The 24,312-nt window shown below is 44.5% G+C and overlaps 1 protein-coding gene across 1 annotated transcript; it reads right to left on the bottom strand.

Annotated features, from left to right (window-relative positions):
• Nucleotides 1-1,844: 1,844 nt before the first annotated feature.
• Nucleotides 1,845-23,334, bottom strand: PCYOX1 (prenylcysteine oxidase 1). Its single transcript, XM_033174999.1, has 6 exons — nt 23,151-23,334; nt 21,852-22,058; nt 20,034-20,208; nt 5,665-5,876; nt 5,171-5,323; nt 1,845-4,489 (listed from the first exon to the last, which is right to left on the bottom strand). The coding sequence occupies exons 1-6, from the start codon at nt 23,257-23,259 to the stop codon at nt 3,831-3,833; spliced, it is 1,515 nt and encodes a 504-aa protein (XP_033030890.1). The 5' UTR covers nt 23,260-23,334; the 3' UTR covers nt 1,845-3,830.
• Between the last annotated feature and the right edge of the window lie 978 nt (nt 23,335-24,312).

Genomic DNA, 24,312 nt, shown 5'->3' with positions numbered 1-24,312 from the left:
AATCTTACCAAGCAAATGCTTAAGGCTGATTTTTTTTGTGTGATCTGATAAAAAGCCTGCAAATCGTGAGTTTTAAACCGTACTGAATGGAATACACACAAGTATGGTAAAGTTCTTGTAAAACACCAAACACAATGGCTCACAGATATATACCTCTCTCACTCTTAAATGGCATTTCCTAATTATAGAAAATGTTTACAACAAAAGAACAAGAGGGATCAAACTAACAATCACAATAAGGAGAACTGATATGAAGTCCCATACACTGTTACTCCATTTTTCAGCAGCTCTTTGTAAATCTTCGTTGACTTTTTCTTTTATTTTAGCAACAACATAGAGCTGAATTACAGAACTAGTTCTTCAAGTGTGGTTCCTATAGTAGAACAGCAGCATCACCGGGGAACTTAATAAAATGCAACTTCTTATGTCCCACAACAAACTTATTGAATAGACAGGGTGGAGCCTAGTGATGTTTTAACAAGCGTTTCAGGTAACTGATACATGCTCAACTCAGAAAACCACTGGTGCAGAGCTGGCTTTCATTCAGCCCCTGCATCATTTTTACCAGTCTCTTCTATTTAAAAAAAAAAAAAAAAAAAAAAACAGTGGTCTGGAGCAGCAAGCTCTGACAGTGGTTCTTCTTCCAATAAAACTCTTCTTTAATACTATAGTTGCCTAAAACTACCTAATGCGCTTGGAGTAGCAGGTTCTGCTAGAGTTTTTCTCCCATTAAAGTATTCAGGGGCCGGGCGTGGTGGCTCAAGCCTGTAATCCCAGCACTTTGGGAGGCCGAGACGGGCGGATCACGAGGTCAGGAGATCGAGACCATCCTGGCTAACACAGTGAAACCCCGTCTCTACTAAAAAAATACAAAAAACTAGCTGGGCGAAGTGGCAGGCGCCTGTAGTCCCAGCTACTCGGGAGGCTGAGGCAGGAGAATGGCCTAAACCTGGGAGGCGGAGCTTGCAGTGAGCTGAGATCTGGCCACTGCACTCCAGCCTGGGCGACAGCGAGACTCCGTCTCAAAAAAAAAAAAAAAGTATTCAATACTGTAGTTGCATTAAAACTACTAATGTCCTTGGTGTATTGATAAACTGTTTTGGTTTTGCCAAAGCAATTTCAGATGCCCTACTAGAAAATTTATCCAGAGTAGGTTTGATGTAATACCAGCAACATTTTATTTTATTTATTTATTTTTTTTGAGACATAGTCTCACTCTTGCCCAGGCTGGAGTGCAGTGGTGCGATCTCTGCTCACTGCAACCTCCATCAACAGGGTTCAAGCGATTCTCACGCCTCAGCCTCCCAAGTAGCTGGGATTACTGGCATGCGTGCGCCACCATGCCTGGTTAATTTTTGTATTTTTAGTAAAGACGGTTTCACCATGTTGGCCAGGCTGGTCTCAAACTCCTGACCTTAAGAGAGCCACCTGCCTCGGCCTCCCAAAGTGCTGGGATTACAGGCGTGAGCCACCACATTCAGCCTAAGTTTTTTTTTTTTTTTTTTTTGAGACGGAGTCTTGCTCTGTTGCCAGGCTGGACTGCAGTGGTGCGAACTCGGCTCACTGCAACCTCCGCCTTGCGATTGAGGCAATTCTCCTGCCTCAGCCTCCCAAGTAGCTGGGATTACAGGCGTGCGCCACCACGCCCAGCTAATATTTGTATATTTAGTAGAGATGGGGTTTCAGCATGTTGGCCAGATGGTCTTGATCTCCTGACCTCGTGATCCATTTGCCTTGGCCTCCCAAAGTGTTGGGAATGCAGGCATGAGCCACTGCACCCAGCCTAAATTGATATTATAAGTAAAAAATACATATCATTGCAAAACAAGTCTACATATGATAGAAATTAGTATTTACCAATATTTAGCATATACATAACAGTATTACATTCTTTACAAATTGTCATTAAAACCACAAAAGGAAACAAATATGAATACCTCTTAACATACCTGTTAAGAATAAAACTAGAAAAAAACACCCTTTTGACAAACCATGAGTGTAATCCCCTACCTATCACATATATCTTGGCAGCTTTGTCAGCATATTAACATTCACAACTGTGGTAGGGAAGAAGTCACTTTTACTCAGAACCAAAGTTAACACTATTTTGCTAAAGTAGTTGATGCCATGATCTTATGAAGGACTTTTTTTTTTTTCTATTCAATGGAGGGATTTTTTTTTTTTTTTTAGATGGTCTCTGTTGCCCAGGCTGGAATACAGTGGCATGATCATGACTCACTGCAGCCTCGACCTCCAGTGCTCAAGTGATCCTCCCACCTCAGCCTCCTGAGCAGCTAGGACCACAGGCGTGCATTACTATGCCTGGCTAACTTTTTGAAAATTTTTTGTAGAGATGGGGTTTCACCATGTTGCCCAGGCTAGTCTAAGCCTTTTATTTTTTTTAATAACATTACATGTTAAATTGGTTGCATTTACTTTTGAATTCTTAATCTTTTGCTTGTTCTGTTCTACCAGTGTCTTGACAGTTAATCATGATCTTTGTACAGTAGATGCAGAACTAGTTCTCAAGTTTGGCTGCATGTTAGTTACCATATGGATGCTTTAAAACCCTACAGGTGATTCCAATGTGCAGCCAAGGTTCAGAGCCACTGTCTTAAGATTTCAGCAACCAATTTCTCACCCAGAATGCTACAGTAACTGAAACACTTAACTCTTTGGACATATGCTGGACTTGGTTAACTCTGGTGTCATTCCAAGTATTCTGTTCTAGCACCAACTGTTAGGCTGTCTGTGCTTCTTATCAAGATTACTTCTAAAGTTGTAAGAGAAAGATCCTTGCAAAATGGATCTGCTTTGATACAGATTGGGTTTCTGAGGACTTCTAAGGCACTAAAACCCCTTTGTAGGCATTTTCACACCCACATTTATGATTCTCAACCCTAGGTGCACATTAGAAACTTTAAAAAGCTACAATGCTAAGGTCCCATCCTCAATCTTTGAATCTGAATCTCTGGTTACTGGGGTCTCTCCGTATTTTTAAAAGCTCCTGAAATGAGGATTTAATAATAGAATGCCAGTTTCTTAATTCAGTAGCCCATATTTGTTTTTCATTTTACTTGAGATTTTTGTTTAACATCTTCAAGTTACATTACTAAGACTTCTAAATTTCACCCCTAATCAAATCAAGACAGAAGAATCAAAAGACAACATTCTGAAAGTCGAGGCTTTAGGCATGGGCACATGTACTTCAAACAGGTATGAAATTACTAAGAGTCAGGCATAAGACACCAGCTCCCATAAATTTTATCTGACTGAAGATTACATCTAGCTGTAAAGTTCAAAAGGACTACTCCCCAACTAAGACGTCTTTAAGTTCTCCCTCAGGTACTCACCTTAAAATGTTCTACAATTTTGATCAAAATCCAGGGCCCCACCCCAGACCTACTGAATCAGAATCTTCAAGAGAGGAGCTTGAGAATCCATATGGTTTAACAAACTTCAGGTGATTATTTTTATTTACTTTTTTTTTTGAGATGGAGTTTTGCTCTTGTTGCTCATGCTGGAGTGCAATGGCGCAATCAGCTCACTGCAACCGCCACCTCCTAACTCCAGGTGATTCTTATTATCAGACAAGTTTAAGAAAAACTCCTAATGGATAGTAAAAGAATACTTTGACATGGCATAAGTGCAATAGCTATACCTTCACACTTAATTAGAACTGTGTGTTTTCCTATGACCAGCAGGGATTACTTTTATTAAACAATGATAATGGCAAATTATCTGGTTCAAAATCATCTCTGCTCAGATTTTGTTCTTTTTTTGCCACTGACAGTCATTTGGAACTAGGAGGGGAAAAAAGAGTGTATCACTCATAGCTCAGTTTTCAGTTTCTCATATAAGCCATCCTGGTCAATCATGTCTGTGTGCCCATTCCAGCGGTGATAGGCAAGAAGCGCAGCATTGTGAGCTGCAATGGCACTCATCTCCATGGCACTTGCTGCACACTCTATGCCATTGAGGTAATAAAGTCGATCATGGAGAATGATAGAGGGGCATTTCTCTGGGGGCTTATAGTGAGGATATGCAAGCCATGGCTTCTTCACAGCATAATCATAGGACAGAAAGAGCTTTAAAATTTGTGCTTTAGTTAGAGTTTCTTGGGAAAAGATCTTCCAAACATATGTTCCATCTGTTGATGGCTCAGGATCTTCCTTTTCTCTCACAGAGGACACAATCCCAATACTGTTAATGAACAAATCTGAATTATCAGTGGTTAAAACTGTACTAAGGCCAAATTTATCTATGGGTCTAGAGCTAAAGATAGATGTATTCAATTCCCCCTTAACTAAAGTTGTCACTATATGTTGGTAATATTGATGGAATTCCTCAACTGGAGGGTCAAAGTTGAGAAAAGTAATATTAGACATTTTTCGATTCAATGGAGTGGCCACCAAGACGATGTCATAGAAGTCTGAATGAGTCTCAGTTCCAATTTGGTAGACCACTTCATACATCTTTGTTGGATTTCCTAGAGGAAATAAGGCATTTATTTGTTCAGTGTTTTTAACATACTTTCTAAAAATAATTCTATACCTTCTTCATAATTTCTCTATAATTCTAAAGAACTGAAGAAGTATTGAAGCCAATTTCTTACTCAGAATGTCAATAAGTACAAAATACAGAATTTTTACTTTTGAAGATAAGATTATTTTTCAAATCCAAGGAGTCACGCCACTGCACTTAACTACATTGGGGAATATTTCTTTTTTTTTTTTTTTTTTCTTTTTAGATGGAGTCTCGCTCTGTCACCCAGGCTAGACTGCAGTGGTGTGATCTTGGCCCACTGCAACCTCTGCCTCCCGGGTTCATGTGATTCTCCTGCCTCAGCCTCCTGAGTAGCTGGGATTACAGGCGCCCACCACCAAGCCCAGCTAATTTTTTGTATTTTTAGTAGAGACAGGGTTTAACCATGTTGGCCAGGCTAGTCTCGAACTCCTGACCTCAGGTGATCCGTCCTCCTTGGCCTCCCAAAGTACAGGGATTACAGGCGTGAGCCACTGTGCCTTAGCCCATTGGGGAATATTTCTATATGGCACAATATATACAATTTTAAGTTTCATCATTTTAGAACTGAGTAAGAGATGACAGAAGAGAGCAATCATTTTCTGCAGGGGAAATCAGGAACAATAAGACAGAAATTCAAGCTTACCTGTGTGCTTGGTCTTTGTTTTCTCCTCTATGTACATTACTGAGCCAGATATAAGATTGCTTTTGGATGCCTGCAGGAGCCCTGAGCAAACAAGTTTATTGCCACCTTCTACTGCCCAAAGGCCAGAATCAGAACAGGACAGTGACACTGCCCCTGTCAACAGGAAGAAAAAATGTGTTTTAATTCTGACTTTTAAGAGGCTCTCTACCCACTCTCCCTTCCCAATTACATGTTCTACTCTAAATGTCTCTAGACATTGCTAAATGGCCCCTGGGAGCAAAATCTCCCCCAGTGAAGAATCACTGAACTAATGAAAGCTAAAGACCCTCTGCCCCTAAAAATCAACGTCTATATAAGCACAATTTTGCCAACAATGTCTGAGGTTCACAGAGAAAAGTAGCCTCCGATCCATGGCGTAAAGTCTGGAACCACCATAGCATCAAGTAAGCCCCTTTGTGAACTCATGTCCACCACTGTTCCAAGCCCTGGCTTACCCACAAAGGCATTGATGTCCGTGCTTTGGCCATAATTGACCCTCATAACAGGAGCAATCATTTCATTGAGGAATTTCTCAGAGAAGCCGGCCTTTTGCAAGGTTTCAAGAAGTGTTCGATTAAGCAGTCCAAGGAAGTCATCTCCTCCTAGAGCATGAAGTAATTTTTCAACACTACTGAAGGCATAGTCATGAGATTGGTAGCGGTAGATCCTTTTTTAGAAAAAGAGAAATTTCCATTAAATACCAAACAAGATGTGGGGAAGGGGATGTATAAAGAAGGGAAATGGCGTCATAAGATCAAACTGACATCTGAGTGCAGTGGCTCATGCCTGTAATCCCCACACTTTGGGAGGGAGAGGTGGGCGGATCACCTGAGGTCAGGAGTTCAAGACCAGCCTGGCCAACATGACGAAACCCCATCTTTACTAAAAGTACAAAAATTAACCGGGCATAGTGGTATGTGCCTGTGGTCCCAGCTACTGGGTAGGCTGAGGCAGGAGGACGGCTTGAGCCCCAGAGTTCAAGGCTGCAGTGAACTGTGATCATGCTGCTGCACACCAGCCTGGGCCAGACAGTGAGACTGTCTCTTAAAAAAAAAAAGAAAGAAAGAAAAGAAAAAAAAAGAAAAGACTAAGGAAGAAAGAAAGAAGAAAAAGGAAAAATAAAAAGTAGAAGTAAGGCCAGGCGCGGTGGCTCATGCTTGTAATCCCAGCACTTTGGGAGGCCGAGGCAGGCAGATCACTAGGTCAGGAGTTCGAGGCCAGCCTGACCAACATGGTGAAACCCCATCTCTACTAAAACTGCAAAAATTAGCTGGGCATGGTGGCGCACACCTGTAATCGCAGCTATTCAGGAGGCTGAGGCAGGAGAATCGCTTGAACTCGGGAGGCAGAGGTTGCGGTGAGCCAAGATCGCACCACTGCATTCCAGCCTGGGTGACAGAGCAAGACTCCGTCTCGAAAAAAAAAAAAAAGGGCCGGGCGCGGTGGCTCAAGCCTGTAATCCCAGCACTTTGGGAGGCCGAGACAGGCGGATCACAAGGTCAGGAGATCGAGACCATCCTGGCTAACACGGTGAAACCTCGTCTCTACTAAAAAAATACAAAAAACTAGCCGGGCAAGGTGGCGGCGCCTGTAGTCCCAGCTACCTGGGAGGCTGAGGCAGGAGAATGGCGTGAACCCAGGAGGCGGAGCTTGCAGTGAGCTGAGATCTGGCCACAGCACTCCAGCCCGGGTGACAGAGCGAGACTCCATATCAAAAAAAATAAAAATAAAAATAAAAAAAAAAAAAAGAAGTAAAAGACTTTGTCTAAAGGTCACATGGCAAGTATAAGGCTCAATCACAACTTGCCCTGCTCTCTTGCCCTTACACAACTCTGCTCTCAGTCACCCACACATGCACAGTCTCCACTGGAGCACATGTGACCCATTCACTGGTCTCTAAATATCCTTACATGTTGTATCCCCACCAGTGCACAAGCTCTTCTCTCCAACCTGAATACACTTCCCATTCCTAACCATGGAACATCTGTTCTTCCTTAACAGAATGTGAATCCCACATTCTCTGAAAAGTCTTGCTCAGCTTCCCAGTCCACAGTTATATCATCTCCAAAAGCCTCTTAAAACAGCACCAGTGCCACTCATTCAACAAGTAGATGCTTTCTATTATTTATTTTTTAGAAAAGATCACTTGACCAAAAACAAAAAGAAAAATATCACCCAATATTTCTCTGCATTTTATGGATTTAAAACAACATTCACATAAATTAGTACATTCAGTAATTCCAACACAATTTTTCACATTGCAAATGGTACAAAGACAGAAAATGGGCTTAAATTTGGGATAAGTAATAAGGGGCTTATCTCTTATTCCCTTAAGGGGCTTACAGTTAGGGATAAGTAATAAGGCACATGCAGAGATAAGTATAAGAAAATAAGAAATTAAGAGCCAAGGAAAGATCTCTATCACTATCATGGGAGGGAAACTTTCACATCAAGGTTCTTCTCTCAAAATGAACTACATTTTTTTTACAGAACAAGGGACAGTATTATAACCATTTCAGTATTACTTACTAAAAGCATACTAAAAGTAGTATAAGTGTAAAAATGTTAAATACATTTTTATTGGAAAAATTGATTAGATATCTATGCCAAAACTGAGAAACTAAAATAACACCTTCTAACCACAGCATTTGGGTCCCAGTCTTTAGGAGACTGGAAAAAGTAGGATGGAAACACTGAATTCTTCAGAAAAATAATAGCCTGGATATCTCATATCCAAAGAATAGTGATCTTTGGCTAATGGTCAACAATAAGAAAACAGCAGTCAATTAAATAAGCTACTAATGATGCTTTAAGAAACATATTCCCCACCTGCTCCTGCCAGAGCTGCAACCTCACTCAAGCAAGTCTCCTTAGAGGGGGGTGAGATGAAACTATATACACAATATAAACAGAGAGCACTCTAATTGTTTCATGATACAACTAACTGCATTTGAATAAATACACTGCTGGGTGTGGTGGCTCATGCCTGTAATCCTAACACTTTGGGAGGCAAAGTGGGGCGGCATCACTTGAGGTCAGTAGTTGGAGACCACCTAGCCGACATGGTGAAACCCCATCTCTACTAAAAATGCAAAAATTATCCAGGCGTGGTGGTGCATGACTGTAATCCCAGCTACTCAGGAGGCTGAGGCATGAGAATTGCTTGACCCAGGAGACAGAGGTTGCAGTGACTCAAGATCACACCACTACACTCCACCGTGGGTCACACAGCAAGACTCCATCTCAAAAAAATAATAACAATAAATGAAAAAATAGAATAAATACTACTAAAAAACAGCACCCAGGTGAGGTAGCATGTACCTGTAGTCACGGCTACTCAAGAGGGTGAGGTGGGAGGATCACTTAAGCCCAGGGGCACAAGGCTGTAGTACATTATGGTTGCACCTGTGAACAGCGAGCCAACACACTTCAGCCTGGGTGACAGAGTAAGACAGGAGGATACCTTGAGGCCAGGAGTTCAAGACTATACACAAAATATAAAAATTAGCCAGGCACAGTGGTTCACGCCTGTAATCCCAGCATTTTGGGAGGCTGAGGTGGGCAGATCACTTGAGGTCAGGAGTTTGAGACCAGCTTGGCCAACATAGCAAAACCCCATCTCTACTAAAAATACCAAAATTAGCTGGGCATGGTGGCACATGCCTGTAATACCAGCTACTTGGGAGGCTGAGGCAGGAGAATCGCTTGAACCTGACAGGCAGAGGTTGCAGTGAGCTGAGATCATGCCACTGCACTCTAGCCTGGATGACAGAGTGAAACTCCGTCTCAAAAAAATATATGTATTAAAAATTAAAAATTACCCAGGCATGGTGAGGCATGCCTGCAGTCCCAGCTACTCAGGAAGCTGAGGCACGAGGATCACTTCAGCCCTCGTGGTTGAGGCTGCAGTGAGCTGGGATCACGCCACTGCACTCCATCCAGCCTGGGCAACAGAGTGAGACCTTGTCTTAAAAAAACAAAAACAAAAAATAATAATAATAATAATTGTTAAAAATATATAACTGGGGGCCGGGCGCGGTGGCTCAAGCCTGTAATCTCAGCACTTTGGGAGGCCGAGACGGGCGGATCACGAGGTCAGGAGATCGAGACCATCCTGGCTAATACGGTGAAACCCTGTCTCTACTTAAAAAAAATACAAAAAACTAGCCGGGCGACGAGGCGGGTGCCTGTAGTCCCAGCTACTCGGGAGGCTGAGGCAGGAGAATGGCGTAAACCCGGGAGGCGGAGCTTGCAGTGAGCTGAGATCCGGCCACTGCACTCCAGCCTGGGTGGCAGAGCAAGACTCCGTCTCAAAAAAATATATATATATATATATATAACTGGGGCCAGGCACAGTGGCTCACGCCTGTAATCCCAGCACTTTGGGAGGTGAAGGCAGGTGGATCACCTGAGGTCAGGAGTTCAAGACCAGCCTGACCAACATGGAGAAACCCTGTCTCTATTAAAAATACAAAATTAGCCGGGCATGGTGGCGCATGCCTGTAATCCCAGCTACTCAGGAGGCTGAGGCAGGAGAATTGCTTGAACCTGGGAGATGGAGGTTGCAGTGAGTCGAGATCGCACCATTGCACTCCAGCCTGGGCAACAAGAGCAAAACTCTTGCCTCAAAATATATATATATATAAATATATATATTTTATATATAGAATATATATTTTATGTTATATATTATATTACATATATTATATATAATATGTCATATATAATATATATATTTTATATATTATATTTATATTTTATATATTATATTTATATTTTATATATTATATTTTATATTTTATATTTTATATATTATGTTTTATATTATATATAAAATCTTGTAGTTTCTGCTAGTCTGTTTGCTGAAATAGCTTTTTTTCATTTCAGATTACACTTGTATAACCCCTGATATTTATTTATTTATTTATTCATTCATTCATTCATTTATTCATTCAATAAATGTTGTGGAGCATCAACTCTCAGTAAGGCACTATTCTAGGTACTGAGGATTACAGAGGCCAACATGAGAAAAAAAAGTCCTGCCCTCATGCATCTTAGGTTCTAGTTGGGGAAACAGTTAACAGGTTGGAGGATGGAAGTGTTAAGGAGAAAAATAAGGCCAGACACAGTGGATGACGCCTGTAACCCCAGCACTATGGGAGGCTGAGCCAGGTGGATCACCTGGAGGTCAGGAGTTCAAGACCAGCCTGGCCAACATGATGAAACCCCATCTCTACTAAAAATACAAAAAAATTAGCCTGGCATGGTGGTGCACACCTGTAATCCTAGCTACTCAGGAGACTGAGGCATGAGAATCGCTTGAACCCAGGAAGCGGAAGTTGCAGTGAGCCGAGATCGTGCCACTGCACTCCAGCCTGGGCAACAGAGAGAGACTCCGTCTCAAAGGAAAAAAAAAAAAAAAAAAAAGGAGAAAATAGGTCTGAAAGGAAGACTAGAAATGCATGGGGTTAGAAGAGTTGAAACTCTAAATAAGACAGTCCAAAAACAAGAGTGGTCAGTAAAAGCCTCACTGAGAAGGTGATATAGAGCAAAGACCTGAAGGAGATGAGGATGCAAACCAGGCAAAACACCTGGGGGAAAATATTTCAGGTAGTGGTAAAAGCAAAGCAAAGGTCACATGACAGAGGCTTGCCTGGCACATTCAAGAAATAATGAAGCAAGAGCAGCTGAAGCTGGGAGAGTGATCTGGGAGAACAGTGGATGGTACAGCCAGAAATGTTACTGGGGAGAGGAAACTTCCAGAATGGCAGAGGAAGGACCTCTGGAAATCTGCTCCTCCATAAAAGCTATGAGAATACTGCCAAAAATGATCAACATTGACTCTTTCAGAGCACTGCAGATAAACCAAAGCCTTTCCAAGTCCAAGGAGTATTTATTTAAGAAAAATGTCTGGCCAGGCACGGTGGCTCACGCCTGTAATCCCAGCACTTTGGGAGGCTGAGGCAGGTGGATCACTTGAGGTTAGGAGCTCGAGACCAGCCTGCCCAACATGGTGAAACACCATCTGCACCAAAAATATAAAAAATCAGCCGGGTGTGGTGGTGCACTCCTGTAATCCCAGCTATTCAGGAGGCTGAGGCAGGAGAATTGCTTGAACCCAGGAGATGGAGGTTGCAGTGAGCCAAGATCGCGCCATTGCACTCCAGCCTGGGCGACAAGAGGGAGACTCCGTCGAAAGAAAGAGAAAGAGAGAGAGAGGAAAAAAAAATAAAATAAAAAATAAAACCAGCACACTTTCAACTGCAATGTGAAACCAGCAAGCTAGAAGCCACTGGAAAGAACTTAACAAGTTTGTAGCTCCCAAAAAGCACTATCCTCAGAGAACTGTCAATATTTGACCTATCTGGCAGCTCCCAAAAAGCTCTATCCTGAGGGCTTGTCTTTATTCGACCTGATTCAGAGTTCACTCTATGCAACAACCCCATCCTGAGGGCACGTGTCCATGTGTCAAAAAAAAAAAAAAAAAATCTGTGGCAATTGTTTAACATCACAGACGCCGGAGGCTATGATATCAATCAAGGCTAAAAGAGGCTGACCAAAAAAACTTTTAAAAAAAGGCCAGGTGCAGTGGCTCCCCACCTGTAATCCCAGCACACTGGGAGGCACAGGCTGGAGGATCACTTGAGGTCAGGAGTTCGAGACCAGCCTGGCCATCATGGCGAAAACCCATCTCTACTAAAAACACAAAAAATTAGCCAGGTGTGGTGGTGCATGCCTGTAGTCCCAGCTACACAGGAGGCTGAGGCACAAGAATTGCTTGAACCCAGGAGGCAGAGGTTGCAGTGAGCCAATATAGTGCCATTGCACTCCAGCCTGGGCGACAGAGCGAGACTCCGTCTCAAAAAAAAAACAAAAAAACAAAAAAAAATTAGCTGGGCATGGTAATGCACATCTGCAGTCCCAGCCACTCAGGGGGCCTGAGGTTGGAGAACTGCTTGAGCCCGGGAGGCAGAGGTTGCTGTAAATGTACTGCACTCCAGCCTGGGCAACAGAGTAAAACCCCATCTGAAAATAAAAAAAAAAAAAACAGACATACAGATCGTTGGAACAAATAAGAAAACCCAGAAATAAACCTTCATGAATATGATCAAATGATCTTGACAGAACTGAAATACATAATTCAACAATAATGGAGACTTCAATATCCCATTTTCAATAATGGACAGTTACTGAAATGACAACAGTGTATTAGTTCGCCAGGACTGCCATAACACAGTACCAGAGATTGGATGGCTTAAACAAAAGAAGCTTTATTTCTTACAGTTCTGTAGGCCAAAATTCCAAGATCAAGGTGTGAGTACGTTCAGTTTCTTCTGAGGCCTGTTTCCTTGGCTTGCAGATGGCCACCTTCTTGCTGTGTCCTCACATGGTCTTTGTATGTTTCTTCTGTGTCCTAATCTTTTTTTATTTTTTGAGACAGAGTTTCACTCTTGTTGCCCAGGCTGGAGTGCAATGGCGCAATCCTGGCTCACTGCAACCTCCACCTCCCAGGTTCAAGTGATTATCTTGCCTCAGACTTCCTGAGTAGCTGGGATTACAAGCATGCCCCAGCATGCCCGGCTAATTTTTTGTATTTTTAGTAGAGAAGGGGTTTTGCCATATTGGTCAGGCTGGTCTCGAACTCACAACCTCAGGTGATTCGCCCACCTTAGCCTCCCTTCTGTGTCCTAATCTTAAGGACACCCATCAAATTGTTTTAGGGTCTACCCTAATGACCTCATTTTAACTCAATCACATATTTAAAGGCCCTATCTACATATGCAGTCACATTCTGAGTACTGGATGGCTAGTGTTTCAACCTATGAAATTTGGGGAAAATAAATTTAAAAATAAGGGACGGGAGTACAGAATCCTTCTCAGTCACAAAACAGATTTTGGCTATAAATCTCTATCAATGAAATAGAGAGCCACTGAAGGTTTCTGAGCAGTGGAGTGATGTAATGAGCCTTAGATTTTAAAGAACTACTTTGGCTGCTAACCCAAGAACAAATGGTAGCAATATAACAGTAATGGCAGATGATTTAGGAAGTGTATTGGTTTTCCACTGCTGCTGTAACAAATTACCACAAACTTAGTGGCTTAAAACAACAGAAATTTATAATCTTACGGTTCGGTAAGTTAGAAGACCAAAGTCAGTCTCTCTAGGCTAAAATCAAGGTGTGCACAAGGCTGGTTCCTTCTAGAAGCTCTGAGGGAAGACTGTTTGTCTTTTCCAGCCTCTACAGGCCACCTGCATTCCTTGGCTCGTGGATGCACACCCCTTCCTAGCATCACTCCAATCTCTTCCTTCCATCATCACATCTCCTACTACTCACCCTGATCCTCCTCCTACCTCTCTAAGGACCCTTGTGATTATATTGGGCCCTCCTGGATAATCCAGAGTAATCTACCCATCCTTAACCATATCTGCAAAGTCTCTTTTACCTCAAAAGGTAACACATTCACAGGTTCCAGGGATTAAGACATAGACATCTTGTGGCAGGGGGCAGGGGAGAGGATTATTCAGCCTATAACAGAAGGCTACTCTAGCAATCCAGACAAGAAACAGTGGTGGTGACTTGGAACAAAGTGGTAGCAGTAATCCTGGAGAGAAGTAGTGGAATTCTGGACATATTTTAAAGGCTGATAGAATTCAAGATAGAGTGGGTTTGGGAAATGAAAGAACAAAAACTGACTCAAAAATGTGGTAGGAGTAACTGGAAGGAAGAAAGGGTGTTTATAAAGCCTTTCCCTGTAAGTCCTACCAGTCTCAGATCAAGAAGTGTTAAGGATCTTACAAGTCCCCAGAAATGCACTAACCTGAGAGAGAAGAATAAGCTTTAACCTAGTCTACAAGCCAAGATATCTCAACAGGAAGCCATCAGTGGACCAGAGATTTCAATTCCACAAACACCTGAGTAAACATCTACTACATTCTAGTTACTGTGCGTAGTATAGAACACAAGTACATGCTATGCACCATATAATAAGGGATGTTTGAAAAGAAAGATGAATGTTGAAGTATTAAGGAAATGCCTTGTTGAAAAATGAGATAAGAGGTTGGACTCGGGAGTAAAGAATGGCATCCGGCTGAGCATGGTGGCTCACGCCTGTAATCCTAACACTTTGGGAGGCCAAGGTGGGAGGATCACTTGAGCCCAGGAGTTCAAGATCAACTTGGGCAACATGGCAACACCCTGTCTCTACAAAAATTTAAAAAATTAGCCAAGCATGATGGCACATGCCTATAGTACCAGCTGAGGCTGAAAGATGACTTGAGACCAGGAAGTCAAAGCTGCAGTGAGCTGTGATTGCACCACTGTACTCCAGCCTGGGTGACAGAGCAAGACTTGGTCTCAAAAAAAAAAAATTAGTAAGAATGGCACCCAACCAGAGCAACTACATAAATGTATGTGCAGAACTGGAAATTAAGCTAGCTAGTACCAATGTCAGGGGCTGCAGGATTTCCATCCAAGTACCTCCAACAGCAGAGAATGAATGAATGCATTATTTTCGAGTATCGCCTACCACAAGCTTGAGCCCTCTTTTGAGTGTCATGGTTTACTACTGTTACATAGGTCTTTTTCCACCCTGTGTATACTTTGAAATGGAGGTGCAAAATGAAAATGTGACTCCACAAGGCTGGTCAACAAACCCCCTGAAGGTTTCTGCAGAAGATCATACAAGCTACCTTTGAGAGTACTAACTGTACTCTCATATATATATATAAGGATCACTTGAGCCCAGGAGATGGGGTTTCACCAAGTTGGCCAGGCTGGTCTCAAACTCCTGACCTCAAGTGGTCCACCCACCTCAGCCTCCCAAAGTGCTGGAATTACAAGCGTGAGCCACTGCGCCCAGCTGAGAACTACTGTTTTAATTGAAATGGAGGGTAACTGGTTCCAAGTTCCTCTTTGGTAAGCTCTGTGACTTCTAATCCTGGTTTTTGTGACATTCCAGAATATTTCTAACATGGGGTGATATTAAAAATATTTAAATGGTACACATGAAACAGAAAGCACACTGGCTGTGGAAGTGGAACTAAACCAAGGCTTCCTGCTGAGGGAAGGAAAGAGGGGTTATTTGGGTAGGGGAGATGCCTCCCCACTAAAGGAAGCAACAGTTTCACCACTCCAGCAGTATTTCACTACTGTTTTTTCTTTGATTTTTCTTTTTTAGAGACAGGGTCTCGCTCTGTTGCCCAGGCTAGAGTACAGTGGCACAATCGTAGTTCACTATAACCTCCAACTCCTAGGCTCAAGCAATCCTCCCACCTCAGCTTCCTAAGTAGCTGGAACCACAGGTACAGCACCATGCCCAGCTAATTTTTTTATGTGTTTGTTTTCTGTGGGGTTTTTTTTGTTTGTTTTTTGTTTTTGAGACAAAGTTTCACTCCTGTTGCCCAAGATGGAGTGCAATGGCACATTCTCAGCTCCCTGCAACCTTCACCTCTTGGGTTCTAGTGATTCTCCTGACTCAGCCTCCCGAATAGCTGGGATTACAGGCGCCCGCCACCACACTTGGCTAATTTTTTGTATTTTCAGTAGAGACAGGGTTTCACCATGTTGGCCAAGCTGGTCTCGAACTCCCGACCTCAGGTGATTGACCCACCTCGGCCTCCCAAAGTGCTGGGATTACAAGTATGAGCCACCATGCCCAGCCTGTTTTTTGTGTTTTTTTTTTTTTTGAGACGGAGTCTTGCTCTGCCACCCAGGCTGGAGTGCAGTGACCGGATCTCAGCTCACTGCAAGCTCCGCCTCCCGGGTTTACGCCATTCTCCTGCCTCAGCCTCCTGAGTAGCTGGGACTACAGGCGCCTGCCTCGTCGCCCGGCTAGTTTTTTGTATTTTTAAGTAGAGACAGGGTTTCACCGTATTAGCCAGGATGGTCTCGATCTCCTGACCTCGTGATCCGCCCGTCTCGGCCTCCCAAAGTGCTGGGATTACAGGCTTGAGCCACCGCGCCCGGCCTTGTGTTTTTTTTTTCAGACAGAGTCTCACTCTGTCATCCAGGTTAGAGTGCCGTGGCATGATCATAGCTCACGGCAGCCTCAACCTCCCAGTCTCAAGTGATCCTCCCACCATAGCCTCCCAGGTAGCTGGGACCACAAGCACGTGCCACCACACTTGACTAATTTTTTTTTATTTTTTTGTAGAGACAAGGTTTGGCCATGTTGCCCAGGCTGGTATCCAACTCCTGGCCTCAAGTGATCCTCCCACTTCAGCCTTCAAAAGTGCTGGGATTACAGGCACGAGCCACAGCACTTGCCCATATTTCACTACTTTTAACAACTAGGTACATATTGGCTGAACAGCAACAACCTCTCCAACTATCTCATAGGATTTGATAAAATTATCAAACAAGATTACATAATCTTGATTTATTGAAATAAACAGAAACGTATAATGCAATATTAGCAACATAAAAGTCAGTGCCATATAATCAAATATTTAAAATGGGGTTAATTCCATGAAATTTGTAAATTGTCTTTTTTTTTTTTTTTGAGACAAGTCTCGCCCTGTCACCCAGGCTGGAGTGCAATGAGATCTCAGCTCACTGCAAACTCTGCCTCCGGGGTTCAAGCGATTCTCCTGCCATAGCCTCCCAAGTAGCTGGGATTACAGGTGTGCACCTCCACGCCCTGCTAATTTTTGTATTTTTAGTAGAGACGGGGTTTCACCATGTTGGCCAAGCTGGTCTCAAACTCCTGACCTCATGATCTACCCACCTTGGCCTCCCAAAGTGCTGGGATTACAGGCGTGAGCCACCATGCCCTGCCCGTAAATTGTTTTTTAAAGTCAAAAACAGTATAACCGATGTATCCCCTCACTGGTTCTTTTTCCCAGTTCTGTAATACCTTGAATTCACTTCAAAAGTGATTTCTTAGGCCAGGTGCGGTGGCTCATGCCTGTAATCCCAGCACTTTAGGAGACCAAGGCGTGTGGATCAATTGAGGCCAGGAGTTCAAGACCAGCCTGGCCAACATGGTAAAACCCCGTCTCTACTAAAAATGCAAAAATTATCTGGGTATGGTAGCACATGCCTGTAATCCCAGCTACTCAGGAAGCTGAGGCAGGAGAATCACTTGGACCCGGGAGGCAGAGGTTGCAGTGAACCGAGATTGCGCCATCGTACTCCAGCCCGGGCAGCAGAGTGAAACTCGTCTCAAAAAAAAAAAAAAAAGTAATTTCTTAATTTCTCAAAGGGCAATTCTGTACATGTCAAGCAAGCCACAGATAAGAAAAACAAGGCTGGGAGCAGGAGCTCACGCCCGTAATCCCAACACTTTGGGAAGCCCAGATGAGTGCAACATTCGAGCCCAGGAATTCAAGACCAGCCTGGGCAACATGGTCAAACTTCCTCTCTACAAAAAAAATACAAAAAATTAGCCAGATTTGGTGGCACGTGCCTGCAGTCCCAGCTACATGGAGGCTAAGGTAGAAGGATCACCCGAGCCCAGGAAGTCCAGGCTGCAGTGGACCATGATCACACTACTGCACTCCAGGCTGGGTGACAGAGTGAAACCTGTGTCAAAAAAAAAAAAAAAAAGAGGGCCGAGCATGGCGCTCACGCCTGTAATCCCAGCACTTTGGGAAGCCGAGACAGGTGGATCATGAGGTCAGGAGTTCAAGACCAGCCTGGCTAATACTGTGAAACCCCATCTCTATTAAAAATACAAAAAATTAGCCAGGCATGGTGGTATGCGCCTGTAATCTCAGATACTCAGGAGGCTGAGGCAGGAGAATCACTTGAACCCGGGAGGCGGAGGTTGCAGTGAGCCGAGATCCCGCCACTGCGCTCCAGCCTGTGCAACAAAGTGAGACTCCATCTCAAAAAAAAAAAAAAAAGAAAGAAAGAAAAGAAAAACGATACACACAAGCAGGGCTGATGCCATCGGAACTTGATCTGCCTGCTAAGTATGCAGTACCATGCCACCCACCTTCTATAAAGTGACTGGCTGTCTCTACGCAAATTCTATATATTTCCTTAGTTGTATCTTGCCTGTCTCTCCACTAGAATATATATTCTTTGAGGACAAGGACATGTTGTAGGTCCTATATTCTCAACATAGAACAATGCCTGGCACCTAACAGGCACTCAATATTGGGTGAATGAATGAATGGCTATTTAAAAACCACATGCACTGTAGCTGGACTTAAGGTACCCACGGGTAAGGCAATTAAGGAACTGACCTAACAATGATGTTGACAAAGAAAACCCAAACTACCATAAGTTAGAGAAACCAGAGTATATCCTGCTTAACTCTTTTTTTTTTTTTTTTTTTTTTTGAGACAGAGTCTGGCTCTGTCCCCTGGGCTAGAGTGCAATGGCACGATCTCGGCTCACTGCAACCGCAACCTCTGCCTCCCGGGTTCAAGCGATTCTCCTGCCTCAGGCTCACAAGTAGCTGGGATTACAGGCATGCACCACCACACTGGCTAATTTTTTATATTTTTTGTAGAGACAGGGTTTCACCATGTTGGTAAGGCTGGTCTCAAACTCCTGACCGCAGGTGATCCACCAGCCTCAGCCTCCCAAAGTTCTGGGATTAGAGGCATAAGCCATTGTGCCCAGCCCTGTTTAACTCATATTTGTCCTGTTCAATACCTGGTCATATGATATGTTTTTGGGGTTTTTTTTTTTGTTTTTTTTTTTTCCCCCTCAAGATGGAGTCTTGCTCTGTCACCCAGGTTGGAGTGTAATGGCGTGATACTGGCCTCCAGTATCTAAAACTATAAACCAGCATAAAAATTAGCATGTGCCAGCCACGCACAGTGGCTCACACCTGTAATCCCAACACTGGGAGGCTGAGGCGGGCGGATCACGAGGTCAGGAGATGGAGACCATCCTGGCTAACACAGTAAAACCCCATCTCTACTAAAAATATGAAAAATTAGCCAGGCGCAGTGGCAGGCACCTGTAATCCCAGCTACTGTGGAGTCTGAGGCAGGAGAATCACTTGAACCAGGGAGGCGGAGGTTGCAGTGAGCCAAGATGGTGCCACTGCACTCCAGCCCGGGAAACAGAGCAAAACTCTGTCTCAAAAAAAAAACAAAACTAGCACATACCAACAGCTTTAAAAAAAACAGATTGTACCCTTCAAAATTAGACTGGCTATTTTATGTTACTCTTCCTGATTACCAAAGCGATGCATATTCACACACATAAAAAAATTGTTTAAATATAGAAAACCATAAGGACGAAAAGGAAGCACCTGAATTCTTACTACCCAGAACAGTGCTAGAATGTAAATTCTTGGAATATGGAACTTTTACTCTACTTCAGGCTGTTGGTTCACTGAAAACATGTCACTATTAAAGCCCATTTAAGTTTTCTGATCCTTTCTACAAGCTCTTACACACATTATCTCATTCATATACACAATGACCAGCACAGCATAGAGATTAAGAGTGAAGACTCTACAGCCAGACTGCCTGGGTGGCAACTCCAGCTATACCACTTACTATGTGGGTGAACTTGCCTCTTAAAACCTCTCTGCACCACCACCTTCTGCATCTGTTTAAAGAAGCTAAAAACAGTACCTACCTGAGTAAGCTGTCTTAAGAATTCAAGGCATCTAACAGCATCTGGCAACACTAAAAAAAATTTGCAAAATACACTTCGGAAGCAAAAATAAACCAACCTTTCAATTTCCAAGCAAACAGTCTGCATGGTTTCTACAAAACATTTTGCCTAACAATGTTATAAACAGGCCTTGCAGTGAGGTAGAAAATGCTTACAAGAAATTATAATTCCTGACGTTCATCAAGTTTAATTTAACCTAAATTAAAACATCTTAGGTTAAATGGAAGGAAAAAAATTACCTCATGAACTTGTCTAACACGTCCTCTACCCACATGTGCATACGGAGGGACTGAAATCCATAGCGCCAAACTAATTTAATCACGTTAATTATGAACCAGTTGCTCTCCTCAAATACCAGAGCCTCTCCATTATATATCCCCAGTAGGCCACCAGAGGCCTGAACAGTAGAGAGACCTGCAAAAACATAAAGCGCAGCTAAATCAGTGGTGTCTATGCTGACCAAATGAAAGAACGTAATCTGAGTGAATTTGGGGCTTCCCTCAGTTCTCAGGAGACACATAAAGGAGCTCTATCTTTGGAACAGTGTGAAACACTATACTTTCACCACACTGTCCAAAAGCAGATGTGCTAGGCGATGGGTGAGATGATCATGTAAATATTAATATATCAAAAGTAGATATATTTTTACCTGGCTATTTTTTAGTCTAAAAAAACTGGATAGTCAAAGGAAAAAAGCCAGAGTAGTAACTGAATTCAATTTAAAAACAAAGATGTCAGACATGTATCTTCATGGCATAATTTGTTCTGGGTATACCTTTGCCCTCGTGGAGGAAACTGAAGCAGAGGCAGCATCTCCAGAGGATGTGGAAGGCAGCTGAGGGGAAAGAGGCACTTCCATTCCTGTGAGAATCCTATTTTGCAAAACTGGATATTTCAGATAACTGGAGGAAAGCCAAAGTTACGAAATACTCTCTGCCGAAAGGGCCTGCAGTGGCCTGTCAGACTTTCCCCATGACCTATCCAGCTCCTCTGCTGTCAGGGCAGCAGTTGCATGTCCCAAGTTCTAGGCACATGTCTGCATCCACAGCTGTGTGAGTGAGTTTGTTTTGTTTGTGGTGGTTTGTTTTGACAGGGTCTCACTTTGTTGCCCAGGCTAGAGTGCAGTGGCACAATCAAGGCTCACTGCAGCTTCTACCTCCCAGGCTCACAGGATCCTCCTGCCTCTGCCTCCCAAGTAGCTGGGACTACAGGTTTGTGCCATCACACCAGGCTAATTTTTTTATTTTTAGTAAAGACAGGGTCTCACTACGTTGCCCAGACTGGTTTCTAACTCCTGGGCACAAGCGATCCTCTGCCTCGGCCTCCCAAAGTGCTGGGATTACAGGCATGAGCCACTGACTCCGGCCATCGCCATATGTGAGTGACTTTGAGCCAGACACTTCAAGACTCTGGGTCTCATTTACTCAGCTGCAAAATGATCACAATGAGGTGACTATCTCCAAACCTTCTCCGATTCTTTAACACAAGTTTAAGAAGTTTAAGAACAGACAACAGAAGCTGGGCTCACCCCTGTAATCCCAGCACTTTGGGAGGCCAAGGCAGGCAGATCACCTGAGGTCAGGAGTTCAAGACCAGCCGGGCCAACATGGTGAAACCCCATCTCTACTGAAAATACAAAAATTAGCCGGGCATGGTGGCGGCCACCTGTAATCCCCGCTACTGGGGAGGCTAAGGCAGGAGAATCACTTGAACCCGGGAGGCAGAGGTTGCAGTGAGCCGAGATCGCACCATTGCACTCCAGCCTGGGCCACAAGAGCGAAACTCCGTCTCAAAAGAAAAAAAAAAGACAATGGCAGCCATTCCCACCCCCACCCCATGGCTGTAATTCCACATAACTAGTGATACAGATAACTAGTATCCCATCACAGCAGAACTGCTCCTAAGGCAGTACCAACTAACGAGAAATTGAGGAAAACAGTTTTACCAACGTCTCTGTAAGGCAATTAACAAGGCAGAAGTTTCAGTTCTCCATCTGATAAAAATATCCGGGGATGTCATACAGTAATCTGGTAAGCTCCAAGACCAAAATTACATACCCAGGTCTTTGACAAAACGCTTCATGTGCAGATTTAAAGGATGGATGACAGAACCTCCTGCCTCATATTCTTGCCCCTGCACCATCATGGTAGCCAGGCGGCCCCCGACCTCTTCTCTTTCAAACAGGTCTATCTTCACATCTTTCCCAAATTTCTGCCGCAGGTAATAGGCTGCTGAAGTGCCACCAATTCCGGCTCCAATAATCGCTATGAGGGAAAAAAACAGAAGATTATTTTTTCCCCTTTTACCAGCTCTGTGAGTTCTTTTGTTTTTGAAAGACCATGAATAGCGGAGGTTGTTACTCAAAACTATTACCAACAATTCGGTGGGGGAAGAGTGACACCTGCAGCGAAGGTCTAACTCCCTGAATCTGGACAGACACTGCCCCCAGACAAAAGCAGATTAATTAACATATTGACATTAATTCGATTTTTTTTCCAGAAGCTCAAAGATTCTCACAGGTCTTTATGGAGGAATCAAGGGGCCTGCACACCCTTCTTGATGCCCAACTCACGGGCACATTAGAGGTCGACCTTTTGGGCACATTAGAGGTCGACCTTTCCAGCACGCATTTTTAATAAAGTGACGGCCATTTATGCCTAGCTTTGTTGTATCTAAATTCAATGTAGAGAAGTTAATGATATCGAAGAACACAACTTTAAAGGAGGGCGGGAGGGAGACAGGAAGCAAAAAGCCAAGGCTCCTGACACTGGAAAGAGAATATAGATTCTTTCTGTGGCTATGTTAGTCCTAGGCAGAGAAATTGCGCAAGCCAGGCGCCTCTGAGAGCAGGCCGACCTCAGCAAAGCGGAGATGGGGGAAGGGGGTTCAGCCTCCCAAGGGGAGCAGACAGGGTCAGCTTGTTTTCACTCCTCCCTGTGCTGTGTCTGCGTGACCCTGCAATCTGGCCGAGCGCCCCAGGTCGAGCCAGAACACTGGACTCTTCACCGTCAGTGTTCAAAGGGAAGATAGAAAGAGGAACCTAGGCCTCCAAGGAGCCCCAGGCCTAAGAGACAGGAGCTACAGGTACGCTAGGCGCCTGCCTGCCCTCCCGCCCGTCCCCGTCCTCTCCCATTCCTCAAGTGGGCACCTCTCCACGCCTGGGAATGCACAGTCCTATTCCGAGCAGAGCCGAAAGCCGCCCTGAGATGTGAATGGGAGAAAGCGCGACCTGCGCGGCTGACTCGGCCTGCACCGCTGGCCTGCGTCGCGGCTGTGGGATCTGGGCGCACTGCGCAGCGGCCGCCTGGCGCGGGGCGCGCTAAAGCTCCCTCCCGCGCCTCCACCTTCTCGCCTACCGATTTTATCTGGCGGGGCACGCAGCTCGGCGCCCTCGGGGCATCCGCAGCTGCACAGCAGCAGCCACAGCCCCAGCAGCCAGACTGGCTCCGCGACGGCGCGCCCCATGGCCTCCACAAGCGCTGCAGCTAGCCTCGAGAACCCCGCAGTCCTCCCACAGCTGCGCGGCTGCGCGCTCCGCCCAGCCCCGCCCCCAGGCCGCCCAGCCCCTGCGAGCCCCGCCCAGGTCCTGCGAGCCCCGCCCAGGTCCTGCGAGCCCCGCCCCGACCCCGCTCAGGCGCCTAGCCCTGCAAGTCCCCTTAGTCCTCCTGCAGGAGCTCCCTGCTCTGGGCTATTGAGTGCCCTAAGCACACCCTGCCGCCTCGAAGCCCACCCTCCTTCAGAAGACGTCGAAGGCAGAAGCTGAGGCTCGCCTCAGCTCTCCTCCTCCCTCCCTATTTGGCTGAAGCACCTTAGTTCTTCACTAGTGCCCTCTTCTATCCCCTCCGTCGCTCCTAAGAATGCACACAGCTAATCGCTGTCAGAAACAGACCAAAGGGACAACAGTACTTACTGAGTGATCACCCTGTTGCGAGAACTGTCGGGTACGCAGTGAATGGGTAAATGGTGCTAGTTGAAAAGAAAAATGAGGGAGACTGAAGATGGGGTGGCCCAAGGTGAAGGGGGTGGAATAATAGTAACAGACATGAATAAAAGTAGTGTACCTGTAAGGACACCAGAATGTGCCACCCCAAAATACGCCTCTTTAGCCTAAGGATTATTTCAAGACGAAGACAATTGAGAAGATGTAGATACGTAGAAAGTTCTCCGCCTTCCCCCATTTGCCTAAAAGCAGGACGTAAATTTTAAAAGGCAAAGGTATCCCTCTTCCTGCACTGCCTGGAAGGACAAAGGTTAATCACTGAAGACAATTTTACACCTGTTAAATAAAATTTATAGGAAGCCATTGGTTTGGACTGAGCTCCTGCACCAGACTAGGCCCAACAGACTAAACCAAAATGGAGACACTCATGTCACACATGTTCCACATCACAAGGTCAAAACTAAGTTGTCAATCTGACTTTCTAAGAAATCAGGAGAGGCCGGGCACGGTGGCTCAAGCCTGTAATCCCAGCACTTTGGGAGGCCGAGACAGGCGGATCACGAGGTCAGGAGATCGAG

This window comes from Trachypithecus francoisi, unplaced genomic scaffold (genome assembly GCF_009764315.1).
Source record: "Trachypithecus francoisi isolate TF-2019V2 unplaced genomic scaffold, Tfra_2.0 Lachesis_group17, whole genome shotgun sequence".
NCBI classification, from domain to species: domain Eukaryota; kingdom Metazoa; phylum Chordata; class Mammalia; order Primates; family Cercopithecidae; genus Trachypithecus; species Trachypithecus francoisi.
The sequence above is the reverse complement of the archived record's forward strand: the minus strand, read 5'-3'. Positions and strand labels throughout refer to the sequence as shown.